The sequence below is a fragment of the Sparus aurata genome, chromosome 19 (assembly GCF_900880675.1).
Source record: "Sparus aurata chromosome 19, fSpaAur1.1, whole genome shotgun sequence".
Taxonomy (NCBI): Eukaryota; Metazoa; Chordata; class Actinopteri; order Spariformes; family Sparidae; genus Sparus; species Sparus aurata.
The window spans coordinates 171,163-191,110 of NC_044205.1; the positions used below are offsets into that span (position 1 = coordinate 171,163).

Here is a 19,948-nt window from a genome sequence, read left to right on the forward strand (position 1 = left end):
GTTAATGCACTGTCTTTATACTTAAACGTCATCTGATCGGCCTGATGTGATCTATTTTGAGAACTCCGAACAAAACTGATAGGGGCATTATCGGCCGATTGCGATCGGTTGCCGATCGATCGGTGCATCTCTAGTAAAATATAGAGCAGCAGATGGAATAATATCAGAAAAAGAAAAAGTCTAAGAAAATAGACTGGCTCCCTTGATATGTAGTAGTATCAGCATAACAGTCAATAGAATATAATTAGGAGCCAGTCAGAATTATATTTACCCCAAGTTATATCTTTAAATCAACTCTTCTTTATAATCTTCCTTTTGACGAACTCCGAAGCTTCTTTGGGGGAGATGAAACGGTGACGTGCCCCGTTATGTTTAATCTCCAGGGTGGCAGGGAAGCGGAGCATGTATTCGACCCCTCCATTCCTCAGATCAGTCTTAACTTGCTTGAAGGAAGCCCTTCGCTCCATGGTCTGCTTAGAGTAGTCTGGAAAAAACATGATCCTGGCTCCCTGCCACATGATCTGACCTTTTTCCCTGGCTGCTCTTAGCATCTCCTCTTTTTCACCTGGTAGCGGAGCATGTTGACCATCACGGGCCGCGGTCTGTCCCCCTCTCTCTGCTCTCGTCTCGGCGGGCCAGTGGGAACTCGGTGTGCACGCTGTATCTCCAGTGTAGAGAACTGATGCCCCAGCATAACTGGGATTTCATGTTGTAAAAACTGAATCATGTCGTCCCCTTCTTTTAGTTCTGGTATGCCCAAGATTTTGACATTACAGCGTCACCCTCTATTATCCAAATCTTCGACTCGTTCTTGGAGTTGTTGTATTTTCTCCTAGAAAGCTCTGGCATGCTGTTTGGATGTGTCAGCGGCGCTTTCTAGTGCGGCGACCCGCTCTTCCGCCTCGTCCATGCAGGAACTTAATGTGCTAATCTTCCCTTCAATATCCTCCACAATAGCCTTGATTTCTTTTGTATCCTGTTCGATGTTCTGTGTGGACATACGGAATGCTCTTATCTCTGTGGTGAGGAAGCTCAGTGAGGGCTCCTCAGCGGCTGCACCTGATGCAGCTAGCGTGTCGTCTGGAGGTTTGCTAACGAAATCCACCATTTTCTTGCTAGCTTTCGCCGACCATGGCAGTGGTGAATCTTTGAGGCGCTGAAGCTTCCGGAGTTCTGGGCTAGACATTAGTATTTTGTTCTCAAAGAAGAGAAAATATATCCCTGTTACTAAGCCAGTATAAATCGTGTAAAGTAGTGTGTATAATTATCATAGTATTGATTTTTTGTGTCGGGTTTTACAGAGCAACTCTCTATGCCGCCATCTCAGTAGAGAGCCCACGTGATCTCCCCTATTATTATTTTTTAAAATAAATTGCAACACCAAATGTATGAAAACAGACAGTATTAAATAAGATAAAATTTAAAAAATCAGACAAAGACTAGGTACAAGGTAACACAAATGGTTTATAAATAAAATATTAAGATGAATTAGGTCTGAAAACTATGTAAAAATGTACAAAATCTTTGGTAAAATGGGGGGGGGGGGCCTTCGGCCATCGTGTTTTTTTGGGAATATGAATGTGTCCTCTATAGGCAGTGGCCCTCTTAATACGTGTTCAGTCCTTTCTGAGTCTGACAGGAAAGAGGGACACTCAGCTGGGTCAACTGGCGGAGCTGCTGATCCCTGCTCCAAACTGGATGCTGATGACGACAAATCAATCTCGATGACCAAAGATGAAGGACCTATAGGGAAATTAAAATAATATTTTTGGACAAAATTATTCATCTCAGAATATTCTGCAGTACACTGAGCAATTATAAAGGCTGTTTTGTTGTTAACTTACCAGGTACAGCTGAGGTTGCAGACGACACAAAAGAGACAGTGGGCACAGAGGATAGAGATGGACCTAAGATGAAAAACAAGCCAGCCATGTTATAGTCATATTACACTGGAAAATGATGCAGCTTATTTTCTAAATAAAAAAAGTACAGCTATAGCTTGTAATAAGAAAACAAACTGTGGAGCAACTGAAAATTGAGAAGTTTTGAAATAATATGGATTTGTTCAAAATCATGTCCCTTGTCATATGATTATATCTTATATTAAAACAAATATTCATCTCAGTATGTTCTGCAGTGCACTGAGCAATTAAAGGCTGTTTTGTTGTTAACTTACCAGGTACAGCTGAGGTTGCAGAGAGGACAGTGGGCACAGTGGGAGCAGAGGATAGAGATGGACCTGAGATGAAAAACATATCCCTTGTCATATGATTACATCTTATATTTGTATATCTTAATGAGATAATTTGACTAGAAATTAAATATATATGGTGACAGTTTTTGATCACCTCATTCATCAGCCTTGGCTGCTCCTGAGTCAGTGCCTCCTCCAAAATATTTTAACAGTGCTCCTGGGGAAGTTTCATATAACGTATGAGCATATTAAGGAGATGATGTAAAAGGAATATGTTTATTTACTCACATAATTTACTGTGCTCTGCAGCAAACAATTGCAAACAACATACCTCAAACTAGTAAGTTAACTAAATTGATTAATTAATGCAAAACCATATTGCTAGCAAACGTAACTGCATTTGTAATTAACGTTAGTTATTAAACATTTGCTATCAAACACTGTTATCAAAAACGTTGTTTTGATGCCAAAAAGCGACCCAGAATAATGTATATCTAACTTATTCAAAGTATTACACAAACACAAAAACGTTAGGTTGAATAGTAAGCTATCTAACCTAGTCAGACGTTTTGAACTAATGTTAGCTAGCAAATTTGCTATTATAGGCTAACGTATTTGGAACAAAATATCAACAAATGTTACATTACTAAGACATACCTTTATCTTGTCGTTTTTATCTTTCTTCCTTTTTCTTTTTTCTGCCCGTGAAGGGTAAGTCCTTTTTTGCGACATCTTTCACCTGTTCCTAGCTCCTGGATGCTGAGTGCGCACTGCACGGTTGGCTGCACTGCACACATTACTAGCGGAGCTCTGACATATCGAGCAAAGAGGCAGTAGGAAACTACAGTCTTTGATGTTGGGGTTTTTTTTGTTTGTTTTTTGTACAAGTATGTACATTTGATAACATATGAATCATCATTGCTCACACATGGAAAAAAAATAATTACTTTTTTCTTTTTAAGTTAATTGCTCTTGGGGGCCCTCTAGTGGTCACGGGGCCCTAAGCAGCTGCTTAGTTCGCTTATGCCTTGGGCCGGCCCTGTTAGCGATGCTGAAACTAGAACCACTCCAAGCTGCATGAGATAAAAACATCCAAGAGACTTTCTTTTGTCAAAAAATATATCATCTTAGGATCTAAAACAAGACTGTTAATCTGAGTTATTTAATAAGGCTGTGTTGCAGAGGAGGTTTAGAACAAAAGCTCCAGAGGAGAACAGCACACACTTCAGGGCAGGATGTGCATATTACCTGAGTACGCCTAAAATCCCTCATTGAGACTTCAAAAGGCTTTGGGTTGATATGAGCATCATAAGTGTTTTATTTGTAGGGAACAGAGCTTATTTAACTCATCTATTGAAAAGAAATTTCCATGTGTTGCTCCTGGTCACTCTATACACAATGTCACCGCATATTTATGTTGGTGTACAACGGTAGGGCATGTTTGGATATTAGCAATTGATAATTACTAATAGTAATTAGTATAAATTAATAATATAAATTATTAATATAAATTAATAGAGGCCAAGCTTGAAATCAGGGCCCGATAACGAGACCAGAAAACAGTCTCAAAAGAAAGGGTTGATTATATTGTGAAGATTTATAAATTATTGAAAATTAAATGAACAGTAAAGGAAATTAATCTGAGCACATTAGCATGTGCATGAATAATCACATAAAAATTTCTCTGTACTATATCATATAATTTATACATGTTAGCCAATTGATAAATAATTAATGATACTTTAGTCATTCAACTACAGCAGTTAAACAATTAAACTTAAACACACTAAAACAAGACAATTCAAACAAACAACAAAAAAACAAGCATGTGGTGTGTGTGTATGTATGTGCGTGTGTGTGTGTTTGTGTGTGTACCTTAGTATAGAAAGAGAAAAGGGGCTAAAGCTCGGAGGGCAGCAAGGAGGAGGACACGGCCATGGACGGACACAATAGTCTTTCACTCAGTGGCCCGTGAATGAACTCAGGCTCAAATCCCCTTCTGCGGTCCTTGTTGCTAAATAGAAATGCAGCTTATTGTGTGCTCACACACTGGCAAATCTAGAGTGGAGGCTTAAATCAGCTTGTGATGAGCACAAAGAAGCAACAACAAGCACAATGTTTTAAAGTGTAAAATAGTGCCAAACTTGTTTCAGCGGTCTGCAAACTCACTATGCTGTAGCCAAAATGAATACAATACACACAATAAATTGGTAGTATCCGCCCAGACACTAAATAAGCTCACTTGTCAACACAGCCTGGCCAGCCTGTTAGCGTGTGTCTGTCTTCTTCGTTATACAGTAGCAAACTGTGGCTTGTCCAGTGAGGTTAGAGACTGTGGCCTAGGCAAAGGTAAATTCCAAACGTTTGGTTGGTCCCTTTTAGTAATGGATGCACATGTGAAAGCTACTGCTTCCAGCAACATGCTACGATGGGAGCTACAGTGCAGCTGTATTGCTCTTTAGGTTTCAGGGTGTCCAGGTGTTACTTACTGGACTCTAGGTTTGACACACTTTTCCCTTTGTTTACAGGCTTTGTTAGTGCTTCAATGTCCCATGTTTACAATCAATCAATCAATCAATCAGTCAATCAGTCAACAGTGTTGGGCATGTTACTTTTAAAAAGTAATTAGCTATAGTTACTAGTTACTTCTCCCAAAAAGTAAATGAGTTAGTAAATGAATTACTCCACTATAAAAGTAACTAGTTACCAGAGAAAGTAACTATTGCGTAAATTTTTTTTTTTTTTTTAAGTTTAAATGTATTTGGAATTTTTTTAAAAAGTGGGTTTCACAAGCCAGTTGCATAGAGTAGAACTGCATAGACAGGTACCTACACAGAACCTTTAATATTTGTGTCCTTTATAAGTGGTGCTCACGTTAACCACACCTGGCCTGCTGTCATCGTCAACAGTGTCAACAACGGTGTTTTCTTGCCACTAGTTTAGTAGAAGCATGTGCCGTTGAGAGATGCTTCATTAGATTAGAGTTGCTTACAACGGACATGAACAAACACTTCGCTTTGGGCGACAAGTACGTTCTTGCCTTTTACCTCAAGGAGATTAAAGTAGTGTCTGTGCTTACATGCTCCAGATCAGTTATTTGGCAGTCTAACAGCTTGTGGAAGGAAGCTGTTGATATGTCTGTTAGTTCGACCTTTTTGACTCTGGAACCGTTTTCCTGATGGGAGCAGTTCAAAGAATGTGTGGAGAGGGTGATGATGTTCAGTGCCCTGCCCCTGCAGCAGCTTAAGAAGAGTTCTTGGACAGAAGGGAGGGAAACTCTGATAACCCTCTCAGCTCCTCTAACTATTCTCTGCAGGGCTTTTTCATCTGACATACTGCAGTTGGAGTACCATGTTGAGATGCCATACGTCAGAACGCTCTCCACCACACCACTATAGAAAGTCCTGAGGATGCTGATGGGGAGAGAGACTTGTTTCAGCTTCCTCAGGAAGTACAGTCTCTGATGGGCCCGTTTCATGATGCCTAAAGTTTTCTAATTCCATTGATAATCTCCACCCTCTCCACTGTGCGGCCGCTGATGCTGAGAGGAGCGTGCTCAGACTGTGACCTCCAGAAGTCGATAATCATCTCTTTCGCTTTGTCCGCATTGAGCATCAGATTATTTTCTCTGCACCAACCCTCTAGATGTTTAACTTCTTCTCTGCACATAGATTCCTCATTTTTATGAATGAGTCCCACCACTGTGGTGTCATCCGCAAACTTGATGATCTGGTTCCCCTCCTGCCTAGATGCACAGTCATGTGTTGGCATTGTAAACAACAATGTACTGAGTACACAGCCTTGAGGAGATCCAGTGCACAGCTGGAGCTGAGAGTTGGAGGTAATATTCCCAAAATGAACAGACTGAGGTCTCTCCGTCAGAAACTCCCAGATACAGAGACATGTGGCTTTGTTCAGGATGAGTAGGAGGAGTTTCGGCATTAGTCTCTGGGGGTGATGGTGTTAAATGCTGAGCTGAAATCAATGTACAAGATTCTGGCATAGGTGTCTTTCTGGTCCAGATGAGTGATGACTGAGTGCAAAGTGGTGGATATAGCATGGAGCATATTCATGGAGCGGTTGGAACGATAAGCAAACTGATATGGGTCATGTGATGCAGGGAGGCTGTCTGTGATGTGTGGTTTGACAAGCTGCTCAAAATACTTGATCACAATTGGCGTCAGTGCGACAGGGCGGTAGTCGTTCAGACAGCATACAACGTATTACTCTGCTAGAAATAATAAATCTCTGCCCTGGATGGGCCGCTGCATCCATGCGTGCCATTGTCAGCCTTTCCCCCATCCTTTCTCCCTCACCAGCTCATTCCCTGTGTGTGTCTGTGGGCATGGCGACAGGAGTAGCAGAGTGGCACACCTGCTCCTCTGACTATATCACTCCGATCTTCCCACAACTTCAGTGCCAGATTATTCCATAACTAATGGTGATTACATTGTGCCAAAAGTATCTAGAGTTAGCTCAGCTCAGCAGTTTCTGTGTTCATACTTGATTACTAATGCTTGTTTTGTTGGTTCATCCTGCAGAAAACCCCAGTTATTCTCCGCCCTGTTTCCCTGCCAGCCAACCTTCCTGCGCTCCTTCATACCGGCTCTCGGAGACCATGCCTGCCTGCCTGCCCACCTGCCAGCCTACCGGTCTGGATATCACACCCGCTTTACACCTGAATGCACCATTAAGAAATAAACCTTTTCAAGGAAAAATCAGAATAAATGACTGGAGAAACATGACAAATGTGGATGCCTTCACCCAGGTGGACAAACATCAGTCATGCTCCATGGCATGTATAAAATACTGAGTAGGCACAGTTGAAACCGATTTTGTATTGAGATGGCAGGAAGAAAATGTGAGACTTTCATTGTGGTGGCACAGATGGCAGGAGCTTCTGTCACAAAGACTGTTCACCTGGCTAGTGTTTAATAGGAACAGTGACCACCGTAACATCTACATTTATATTAATGGGGAAAAAAACATCGATTATAGGGTCTGTAAATGGGGTCGACATCAGGCATTTGATGACTGTGATGCTTTTCCATCAGTTTGATATGTAAGGAAAACCAGATGAGCAACTTTTTCTCTGATGCTGATTGAGAATGTCAAAGCAGCGTTTGACTTGGATCTGGCGACAAAGCTGCATGAATCTGGGCGTACAGGTGGTCGAGTGGTTAGAGAGCATGCCATAAATGCAGTTGACTCATGTTCAATTCTGGCCAGAGGTCCTTTGCTGCATGTCACATCCCCCTCTCTCTCCTGTGTTTCCTCTCTGTCTACTGCTAATAAAGGTGTCTATGCTAGAAAAAAACCTTTAAAAAAAGCTGCATGAATCTGGACTGTGAATGTGACTTTTTGACGTGTAGAAGAACACAGCACATAAATTAACATTAAATACTAACTAATCCTGTTGTGGTGAATAAGGAGTTTTTAATAATCATTGAAATGATCATCCTCATGCACAAATGCACATGTTGACGTAGAGATACACACAACATTTCTGCTGCTGGGGGACTGCTGCAAGCAACATCATTAATATTTTGGCATTCAAGACACTATTGATCAGAACGATATTTTTATGACCCGCCTTGCCTGACCCATGGTCTGAGATCCACACACAGGGATGCAGAGCAGCGCTCCTCCTCCTCCTACATTATGTTATGCCTAAAACACACCTATGACTAATGAAGAGTCTAAATAGAACCCTTTCCTGCTTTTGTTGGCTCTTCCGGTTAACACCAGACTTATGGGAGGTAGCCGGCATGATGTGGTGAGACCTCTTGAGAGCAGCTCCCTCCACTACAGAGGGGAGCTGTTCAATTGGGTCTGGGGAGGAGCGGGTTTTCAATGGGAAAGGGGGTGTATATAGGGGGCCTGGATCCTCTGGTCCTCTGAAAGCTGGTCCTCCCAACCCAGCCCAGACCCTGAGTACCCCCAGACCCCGGGGGCCAGAGAAAACCCACAGTACAAAAAGGTAGTAATAATCAAAAATAAAAATGTAAAAAAACGAATAATAATGATAATAATAACACTTGTTATTATTATTATTATTGTGATAGATAATTTTTTTTAAAAAAAGGATAATAATTCATCAAAAGGGGAAAAGAAGGTGGAGGAGAGAGAAGAGAAATATATTCACATATGCATACATAAATACAGACACACACACACACACACACACACACACACACTGTACTAAAAAAGAAAGAGAAGATAAATAAATGAATAAAAAATATAATAATAAACAAAAAATAGAGATAACAATATATCAATAGCTTTTTGACTGATAGTAACAGGGATGGTAAATAACGGATGATAACTAAAGATACATACATTCAAACATATATACGCCCCCAGAGTGCACTTACACAGACACACATCCCACACATCCATGCAGCAGCATTTAGACATTCATGTAAAATAAATTTGAGCAATGTTTTGGGGGGTCAAAACAGCTGTATAATTAATTTCATCTACATGACAATTATACCTTTAAAACTGCTCAAGTATTATCATCAGCTCAAAAATGTGTTATGTAAGTTATGTTATGTAAGCAAATGAAAACATATAAGTTTGTTGTTTAATTTTAAGGAAACACTTCACTGAGTGTTGAATAATTACTCCCTCTCCATCTCAGTCAAAATTTTAATTCTAGCTTCAGCAGTTTGTCCAGATGGGCAGGGGGTGTCTGTGCAAGATAACAGATGCAGGGAAGAGAGGCAGGCTCCTCCTCCTAGCTTCATTGTCGAGAGTTACACTGCTCCACTGTCTTTGAGACACTGCTGACAGTGAGGTAAGAACACTCTTATTTGTACCTTCAGTTTATTTTTATTCCTCTTTCAGCTGATGCTGTATATGCTTTTTCTTTTCTTTTTCTTTGCTGTTCTCTTATTTATTGCTGCCAAATCTTTAACCACTTTGGTTTTCTTGGGTACGTGTTATTTACCATGCCCACAGTCATCCTTGCTCATTAGAAAAAGCATGTCAAATAAGGACCATAAATCTTGCACTTACTTGAAAAAATGTTGTAACAAATTATTTTTTTTTTTGTCAGGTTAAGAGGCAATGATTGTTTTCTGTTTGAACATGAGGCAGATGTTCGGTTGCAGTCCCCCAACCGAAGTGCTTCATCCTTTGTTAGTGTGTGCTGATGAATAATGAATGTATGTGTATGTGTGTGTGTTATGTGATCTTTGCTGAAAGCCTAGAGGGCCTCAGAGATGACAACTGGCTGTGTGAGGTCGACCCTGGAGCCTGAACATCGACTGATGATACAGGAGAGCATGAAATGTAAGCACAGAGGTTTGCTCATTTCAACTTCTTTATTGCTTCATTTATTTATAAAACAACAACGACAACAACAACAACAATAATAATAATAATAATAATAATAATGATGATAATACAGTGTTTAATCAAAAGACACATTGTGCTATTGGAAATGTAACATAGTAAATGAAAAAAGTAAAAAAAAAAAAAAAAAAAGGGCGACTAAAAACCCTAGCTTTTATCTCCCCTGGATCATGAGACTCACTGTATGCGATGTGCAAAGCAAAAACGAAAAAAAAATTAAAAATAGGCAGAAATGCAATAGACTTTATATGTGTAAGTCAAATAGTAAAGGTGTTGACAAAACAGCTTTCATCAATAATTGTGTAGGATTTAATAACATTTTTCCACTTTTGTAAGGATGTTACCAGGTCTGGCACCGGGTCTGTGGTTGTTTCTCATGTTAACATTGCTGTTATCTTCACAGTGAGATCTGTGGAGTAAGCACTTTTGGTATCATTGATTTATTTGCAGAATTTTCAAAATGCATAGATTCAGTGGGGTAAGTTGTGTTCAATACAAACAAACTTGATTGGAGGATGTGCACACCTGTTAGAAAACTCTGACCCATGTGTACAAACATATTGGAAGCAGGGGGAATTGCCCATGCAGACACTAAAGTGATTAATCAAAGCTAGCTTGTAAAATGAAGCCTTCACTTAATATCAAACGTTTATCATTTATCTGTGTTATGATAAACATTCAAACCAGCATTGTTATGTGTACTTATGCTTTTCTGGAGCCATGTTTAAACAAAGCTAAATCTCAAATCAAAGTCCACTAGATATATGATCTGCGCTGTCACACTAACAACCTCCCCCACCTTGGAAATGCAATTGTGTAAGGTGGAATTATTTTTGATGAATCTGGCCTAACATACTGAGTCATTTTCACCTCAACCACGTTTAATAACGGATGAAATTATCATCATCTGTTGTAGAAATTCAAGATGACATCCTATAGTATTAGAGAATTGCAGAACAGAGTGGACATTGCTCTAATAATATCTTTTAATACTGTGGATATACCAAACATTACCACGTTATTTTCCATATGGGTTTTGTGTGTATTTTCGTTGGAGTAAACATGTGTGCTGTCAGATGTCCACTGAAGACACTGGCTGCCACACACGCACACACTCGCAAGTGATTGTTGTGATCACTTTGTTGGGTGTGAAGCAGTTAGTTTGATTTCTAAACATATAAATGTGACACTTCATGCGGTATAATGAATGTACACATACTTTCAGTGTCCTAGCACTGCTATAGGAATACGTGAATTAAAATTATGCAAGTACGTAAACTCCAACTCACCAAAAAGGTGGAGGTTTCTTTTGAGCCAAGAGAAATGTGTTTTCTTTGTTTTCCTGTGGGTTGTGGCCATAATTTACTGCAAAGAACCATTTATAAGCGGCTCGTTTCTATGCAATAACATTTGTAAGGCATTTGCCTCAGTGTATAGTGGTCAAGGCTGTGCATGACCGTTTATGGTTGTATGTAAGTGTGGAGAGGGCGGCATGAGGGGCTGATCCATGTGCGCACATGTTGTTGAATGTTTAATGTCTGTTTAAAGTTATTGTTATCGTTCTTGGTGTGAACGTCCCTTTAGAGAACTGTCTTCTGTACAAGTCTGTTTCTAACGAGACAGGTGTGGTGAAGTTGGTGCACACGTTAGTCTGGTAACAGTTTGTCTGGCTGTGTGACAGACCAGGAGCCGCCTGAGAACCTTATGGATGGAAAATCAAAGATGAAGGATGATAAAGTGGAGGATGCTCAATGCTCCGAGAACCATGGGGAAGACCAGCTGAAGAAACCTCGCAGAAAAGACACACCCATCCTCAACTCTCCTCCACAAATCCCAGGTCAGCAACTCAGTCCCAAACCTAGATGACCAAGATTATTTTTTTCAAAAATTAATAATTGGAATATTTTCTGCATTTAACCATGACAGTCATGCTTTAGACACAAGTGACATTTGAAAACTGAACATGAGTTGAAGCAAGAACAGCTTTGTAAATTGTGATCAATGTTTTCACTCTTCAGTTTTACTGTTCATCTTCATTTTCTCTTACAAATAAGTTGATCTCCATTTAAAGCTGACAACATGATTTCTTTCTCTCTAGGAGTAAGACCGCTAAAGGCGGAGAAGCCGGTGGTCCACTTAGAAGATGAGGAAAAGGATATGAAAGACTGAAGCCTTCATTTAACTTTTATTTTGTTATCAATAAATGTTTTTATGCTCATCTTCTCATTAAATATAGCTTTAACTTAACAATTAATTGATAAATGAATTAATAAATTAATTTTCACAATGTCTTTCTGGTTCTGATTTCTTAATCCTCTCTGTGAAGCAACAATGAAAGAAAATAGATAATGTTTTGCTATCATTGGGGCTCACTGGCCAATAACCGTCTCTTTGGTCACACTAGATTTGACAATTAGCAGCACAAATGCTGAGTGCAAAGTGTAGACTTATAATTGAGAACCTACATAAAAATGAATACTGATTTTATGCATTATATGACTACAGGATATAATATGACTACAGGATATAATCTCAGAATTCTGACTTTTTTCTCAGAATTCTGAGATTGAAGTCAGAATTCTGAGAAAAAAGTCAGAATTCTGAGAATAAAGTCAGAATTCTAAGATTAAAGTCAGAATTCTGACTTTTTTCCTCAGAATTCTGAGAATAAAGTCAGAAGTTTGCACATGTAATTTTTTTTTAGTTCTGACTTTATTCTAAGAATTCTGGCTTTTTTCTCAGAATTCTGAGATTAAAGTCAGAATTCTGAGAAAAAAGTCAGAACTCTGACTTTAATCTCAGAATTCTGAGAAAAAAGTCAGAATTCTGAGATTAAAGTCAGAATTCTGAGATTAAAGTCGGAATTCTGAGAAAAAAGTCGGAATTCTGACTTTAATCTCAGAATTCTGACTTTTTTCTCAGAATTCTGAGATTAAAGTCAGAATTCTGAGAAAAAAGTCAGAATTCTGAGAATAAAGTCAGAATTCTAAGATTAAAGTCAGAATTCTGACTTTTTTCCTCAGAATTCTGAGAATAAAGTCAGAAGTCTGCACATGTAATTTTTTTTTAGATCTGACTTTTTTCTCAGAATTCTGACTTTAATCTCAGAATTCTGAGAAAAAAGTCAGAATTCTGAGATTAAAGTCAGAATTCTGACTTTAAAGTCAGAACTAAAAAAAAAATTCACATGTGGCCCTAATCCTCTTCCGTAGAGAGAGACTGTCATTAAAGATAGTAAAAATGTTACTGTTGTCAGTGGCTTCCATGTTGGTGTGAGCCTAGTCAGCTGATCTGTACAGCATATGTGAAACTCTCATAAGAATTCAAACCAAAGTGAGATGTCTCACTTCTTCACAACTTTCTGTCATCAGCTCAAAATTTTAATTAATTAATTAATTAATTAATTAATTATATGGCAAATTCAGAATATTATTAAGACTATTAATACAGGTGTAGTGTCTGCTAGGTGTGTGCTGTAGAGGTATATGATCTGCTGCTTTCTAAAGTTCCCTGTATTTCCGGCGAGTTTGTGTGTGTTATTTGTAGGTTTACCTATGTTTAAAAAAACCTGTGTTTACACACTTATTTCGGTGTAAAAAGTGTTATCAACAGGAGATAATATAACTGCAGTATACTCCAATCCAGTAAGTGGTGTTAATGCACTTATAGCTAACTGAAATTAAACAACAAAGGAATTATAAAACAATCAAGAGTTCCAGAACGCTTCTTTCAAATCAGCTGTGTGGAAAAAATATTTCAGCAAGCAAATGGAGGATCAGACGAAGAAGATGTGTTGGCATTATTCGACTATACAAATGTATATACAAATATATATATATACAAATATATATATTCAGATATATTTATATATATTAGGCCCCCACAAGAGTAGTTAATAATGCGTTAACGCAACATCCCCTTAACGCCGTTAATTTTTTTACCGCGCAGTTAACGCTTGGTATTTTAAAAAAAGGAAACGCGCATTGTTTGATTTACGGCTGTCGATGGCACCTGTAGTCTTGATCCAGAGGGTGGCAGAAGAATAAGAAAGGGAATCAGAAGAAGAAGAAGCAGGGCTGGCGTTCGGGAAAAACACGGTGGACTGAAAAGCGAAAGCGCAAGGAAATGGAGAAAGGACTTAAGAACGGCAAATTCACTTTCACTGCCAGATGGTTCGGTCGATAGGACAAAAGTTATCTGCACATACTGTCGACATGAAATGAGTTGCAGATGCAGAGTGCCCACCCCCCTTGCCAAAAGCAGCATCAACATGTTTTGATCCCATTTAGGGGACATTTTTTGAGCCTTTTATTTTCCTGCATGATTTGAAGTGTTGAATAAACATTTTCATAAAGCAGGCATATTTGCCTAACCCTAACCCTTTCTTATATATATATATATATATATATATATATATATATATATATATACAAATATATATATATATATATATATATACACATATGTATATATATATATATATATATATATACACATATACATATATACAAATATATATACATATATACAATATATATATATATATATATATACATATATACAAAATATATATATATATATATATATATATATATATATATATATATATAGAAACTACAATATCTCTTTATATCTTTATATATATATATATATATATATATATATATATATATATATATATATATAAAGAGATATTGTAGTTTCTGGGCTGTCTTCATCAAAGATGTTGGCGTGTAGTATGTTGATAAAGAATTATGCGGAGGCAAGGCTGGGTGGAATGTTAGAGCAATCTTTATTGAAAACAAATCTCTGTGCTACCTGGGTTTCCAAAATTTATGACAAAGTTCTGCCCAATGCTTTGCCCTCTGCTCTAACAGAAATCCTATCGCCTTCGATCTAATCACTCGCATCCCACTTCTTCCAATTGGTCACTTTGGTGGATTGAGGGTCCATCTATCCAATTTTTGTCATTTGAGGCTATCCTTGTTATTGTCTAAATTTTTGGGGTAATAAATATTAAACTAATGAAAATGGTGTTTCTTCTCATTCATTATTAGTAATATCAAAGGGAACTTTAACTTATTTCATTAAAATTCAGACCAAATAGGAAAAGCACTCATGTAAATAACAATATCCCTAACTTATTGTGAGTAGTGTACACATATATGTATATATATATATATATATATATATATATATATATATATATATATATATATATATATATAAGGGATGTAAAGGTTACCGGTGTCACGATAAACCATGGTAAAATTCCCGACGGTGAAGGTTACGGTTTAAGTTTTAATTACCATGGTAACCGCCGCGGTCGGTAACCATGGTGTGGAAAACTCGAGGCGCATGCACAGCGTGCAATGTGCGTTTGTAATGTAGTGAAGAAGACATGGCGGAGGGAGGACATGATAGTAGCGGCCCTCACAGCATTTTTCCGCCTTAAAAGAGAACCAAATCTGCAGTCTGGGCGTATTTTGGTTATTATAAGAATGCTCAGGGACAGCTGGTCAAGGATGGCAGCCCTATCTGCAGGAGCTTCGAGAACAAAGTTGTTGCGGGGGGCGGCAACACCTCCAATTTACTTACTTTCACTTTACGACCGACACCCGCAACTGTTCAGTGAATGCAAGGTAAGCTAACATTAAGCTCGGTTGCATGATGTATGTGCATGTTGAGTTTTCTCTGTCTATTTTGCAGTTGTCGCTAATGTAAACTGACCAGATAATGGTATAACGGAACGAAGTTGATCCATGATTTGGCACGTTATCTGAACCGCTTATTAACTGTAGATTTCACTTTTTAAAGTCGACCTAATAATTCCCCAATTATTGATGCAGAGCTGCAGTGAGTAGGATTTGACTCAAACACGTACTGGGTGGACTGCGTTAGTGAACACAAACTGACTGAGATGACTGACTTTCATCTCAGCTCCGTTCACTGGAGCAGCGTCTACCTGTGGCTCAGCAACCATCTGACCAATCAGATTGACCGAGTCCATTGACAACAGACGAGCAGGCAGACAGAGAGACAGACAGCCAATACATAAGCAGTGCCGGCCCTGAGTAATTTGGTGCCCTAGGCAAAATCTTAGGTGGCGCCCTCTTGCATCTCAGTCAATTTCACAATCAATTTTCATACACTCACTAAGAAACTGCATGTATATATTCAAGATTTTATTTCTTTTAAGTCAAAAATATCACACCAAATAAAAACTGAGGAAAGAAACAAGTGATAAAAATACAACAGAAATAAGGCATTGTACAAAGATATTATCTCTCAGCCTCAGAGTGCAGTCTCTCGCTTATATATTGTCAGCCGCTTTGCAAAACGACCTCAGACTCCTTCCTTGTTGCCATGTGCTCCTGGCTATCCTCATAAACCTTCAGCAAGTGGCTTGCATTTTTCCAGTCCTTTAGTCCTTCCTTATTAAGTCTAGAATGCATGCGGGAAATGCTTAGAGTGACGGCGGGAAAGTGATTTGGAAAAATGTCGGCAAAGGAGTGCTACGAGTCCGAGAGGAGGAAAAGGGGTTTTCTCCCGAGGTGGAGGGATCAGTATACCTGGCTGAACCACCGCGACGGCGTAATGTATTGTGAAGTATGTCGGCAGTTTCCGGTGAAGGCTGACCGCGGTCAGGGGCGTTGCACCCGTGGGGGATGTGGGTGTTTCCCGGTGAGAGGGTTCAACACCCACACTTTTTCTGCCGTTTATCCGCAGTTTTGCACAAACTTTTTTTTTTTTAATTGAACATATCACAGACATACAATAGCTCGAAAAGGAAAGAAAATAGCTATTTAATGCAATACCGCAGTCTTTTAGAAGAGAAAATGAAAACTGAAAGACGAAACAGAAAACAAAACGGGGGATTCATACAAGGTATACATGTTAAAAATAAAAAATAAAAATTTCAATCATCTGGCAAGATCATAAAAGTACAAAAAAAGGGGAAAAGGAGGCAAGATCATGAAAAACTAGAAATACATTTCAAAACAGTAAGAAGCGAGATATATCGCCATAGATCTTTCTTGCTATTTTACTAGAATTAATTTTTTTAAGTGGTGTAAAATATAACTTAAAATCATTAATAAACCAATTAAAGGAGGGCCTACTTTTTCTCCACTTGATAAAGTGAATATGATATTTACCCATGAGAATAATTATGTTATTAAAGCCCCTGTACGGAGTTTTTAACTGGATATGCAAACGTCTCTGGTTTCTGCTGATGTGTCTCTGTTACCTACAACAGCAAATGAGCCCATCAGCGTGAAGATACGCTATTTCTAAGTAGTCTAATTCTATACCTCTGAAAGGCATTGGTCGGGTTGGACCACTGACGAAACGATTTACGGCAGTCAGACCGGAACTGACGACATTCAGGATACGGCATAGCTGTTTTGTTGCTACGCTAGCCAGTGCTAACCGAGCTAAAACGTTTGTCATGGCTGATAATGAGACAAAGAAAAGAAAAAGAATTCGAACCGAAGACCAACGAAAGGCCAAGAGGGAATCCGAACGAGCTAGGGCTAAAACACAGATAAACACTGGCGATTCCTTCGAGAGATGGAGAGAGTTGCGGGGCTTGAAGGGAGGGTTGGATCCAGAATTCGCCCGATTCCTCCTAGACAGGTTTGTAAATTTTATTTCATTTATGAAATGTAATGCGGGACGTAGTTTACAGCAATACATGAATTTATGTTGTTACAACAAAGCTGGCTAACGTTACCACTCGATTAGCTCTAGATACTACACTCGTGAAAACGACAACAAACGTCTTAGATCACGCATCCATTTCAGCTGTGTGTATGGTTCAGCCCAGCCGACCTGCAACGATGCATCGGTAATATCCTCTGTCGTTATAAAGGATTCAGTTTCTTACTTAGAACAAAACATCTATCACAATCACTGTGACTTTGCTGTAACGCTAGCTCTGTAGCGCCGTGGGTAATATATATAGCTGGGAAATTGCAGCGCAACAGCAGCATTACTTTGTTTCACCGGCGGCATATTATATTAAGTAGAAATACAAATAGGCACATTACCTCGTCCATATGCACGCTGCAGATAGCTGCTAAAAAAAATTTTAAAAAAGTTTTCAAAGCAAGTCCCGTCGTCTTTCCAACGTTTCCAAAACAAATCTACACGCGCCGGCCAGACAAACGTCTTCACGACAGTGGGTGCTAGAGCTCATGGGAAATGCAGTCTTCATTCCGGCAAAACACTACCGCTTTCGTTCAGCGGGGCCGCCAAAATCAACACTAAATGAAAAGTCTGTACAGGGGCTTTAATATCAGAGGCAGATGAATTAAGATTGTCCATATAAAAAAGATATGAGAAATTTCAAAGGATGGCATGTCATCAACCTTAAGAGATAGCCAGTTTTTAATATCCAGCCAAAACCTTTTGGACACAGGGCATGAAAAAACATGTGATCTAAGGTTTCTTCTGCCATATTGCAAAAGGTACAAGGGGCCACTACAAATTTGAACCTTCTTTTAAGAAATTCTGCAACCGGTAGATCTTATTAATGATCTTAAAATGATTTTCTTTGACCTTAGGGGCAATGGGCCACTTCATAAATTTCGAATGTGCCTTTTCCATAATTGAAGTTTTCATATCAAGAGCCTGTACATACAGCCCTCTATTATGATTATAGAACAATTTAGATTTCAGAGCAGCACTAATACATTTATTATTACATTTTGTCTCATTTAACTCACAATTATTTATAGCCAGTTTTGGCAAAACTGATTTAGCGTTTGAGTACATTAATGTGTTTTGGATTAACTGAATTAGTGATATAGGGATCGCTTTGCAAATCTTAATACAGTGTTTTCCCTACCATTGTACATTGTATTGTAAAAAAAAAAGTCAACATGCCAAAAATAAGCCACCTATCAATTCATTCATAAATCAATAATCATTTACATTAGGAGCGAAAGAGATGTGCTTGATGCTCATATGGGTTCAGACCACCATGCTGCAGCCTTTCAGGCCCATGCAACTTTGATTAAAGGTTAGATTAAGCCTAATGATTTCATTTAAGTGATATCATTCAGCAACATAGGCCTACAATGATTTTTAATGTAAATGTTTGTTATTGCTGTATTTCGCGTCTCGTCTGTTTAGGTTTTTTCGGTGGGTACCACCGGGCCTGAAAAAAATTCTAGGGGAAACCCTGTTAATATACTCTTTATGAGTGCAATTTATTTAGCTAGAAAGGCCATATGGTACAAAAGGTTGCCATTGCAATCCAATAGATCAGTCACAAATGAAACACTCTTCTCGTACCAGCTGATCTTAAATATTGATTTCCTGTTAATTGAGATCACTCTATTGTTCCAAAGAGTTGATCCATGAGGAGAGAAGTTATGGGTACATATCATTTTCCAAAACTGAAGAATCTGTCTGTAGAAATTTGACAGCTTAATAGGAATCTTACTTAACTCAAAATCGCACTGTAAGAGAAAATCGAGCCCTCCCACTTTTTTAAACAGGGACCTCGGTATGTGAAACTACATTGAATTAGGCTGTAACAGGTATGTTTTTAACCATTTTATCTTTAAAGATACTACCATTGATTCAAAGTCTAAAGCTTTAATGCCACTCTTATCATACTCTTTGACAAGCTGTGATCTTTTAATATAGTGGGTTTTATTTCTCCATAAGAATTGAAAAACTACTGAGTTGGCCATTTTAATGGCATTGGAAGAAACATAAAGGGAGTGACATGGGTAAATAACTTTGGAGATACCTTCAGCTTTAGATAAAATGACTCTACCAAAAATAGTTAGGTCTCTGGTTAGCCAGTGGCTGAGAGATTTCTTCATATCCACTATGCGATTAGATATATTAATGTCTTCTCTTCTGATGATATTTTTAGTTATTGTTATTCCTAGATATTTCACTTCAGGTACAACTTTAATTGAAGCGATAACTGAATCTGTGCCATTGTGAATGGGAAGTAACTCACATTTTTTAATATTAAGGGATAATCCTGAGGCTTTTGAGAATATCGAAATTGTAAGAGCTTTTTCTACCATGTATTTATTTCTTAGGAAAATGCATGTGTCATCTGCAAATTGACTAATTTTATATTCCTTATCGAGAATTGTAATGCCCTATAATTCTGAGTTGTTAATAGTAAGCATTGTTAATAATTGGGTGGCAACAAAAAACAGTTTTGGAGATGTAGGGTAACCCTGCCGAATGCCATGCAACACCTTGAACCTAGGGGTCATTCCAGGGTTCAGGGAAACGGAACTATATATGTCAGTGTAAAACATCTTGATTATATTGCAAAAACTTTCTCCAAAACCCAGGAAATGTAATGCTTCCAATAAGAAGGAATGCTCAATGGTATCAAATGGCTTGTAGAAGTCAAGA

The 19,948-nt window shown here is 38.5% G+C and overlaps 2 protein-coding genes across 3 annotated transcripts in view; both read left to right on the plus strand.

Moving 5' to 3' along the window:
- The window catches only part of itprid1 (ITPR interacting domain containing 1), a 104,499-nt gene extending 96,879 nt beyond the window's left edge, over positions 1-7,620 (plus strand). The window contains exon 12 of the mRNA XM_030399033.1: positions 6,736-7,620. Coding sequence (XP_030254893.1) covers positions 6,736-6,876 — 141 coding nt within the window. The 3' untranslated portion in view covers positions 6,877-7,620. The remainder of the gene's footprint in view (positions 1-6,735) is intronic.
- A 1,232-nt stretch (positions 7,621-8,852) lies between these two features.
- Positions 8,853-11,844, plus strand: ppp1r17 (protein phosphatase 1 regulatory subunit 17). 2 transcript variants are annotated; one of them, XM_030399034.1, is made up of 4 exons: positions 8,853-8,993; positions 9,404-9,490; positions 11,235-11,390; positions 11,652-11,790. In XM_030399034.1, exons 2-4 carry the CDS (start codon positions 9,421-9,423, stop codon positions 11,720-11,722), a joined length of 297 nt encoding a protein of 98 aa, XP_030254894.1. In that variant the 5' UTR covers positions 8,853-8,993; positions 9,404-9,420; the 3' UTR covers positions 11,723-11,790. The 2 variants fall into 2 exon arrangements, with proteins under 2 accessions (XP_030254894.1, XP_030254895.1); XM_030399035.1 differs by having other exon boundaries at positions 8,980-8,993; positions 9,409-9,490; positions 11,652-11,844.
- Positions 11,845-19,948: the final 8,104 nt, after the last annotated feature.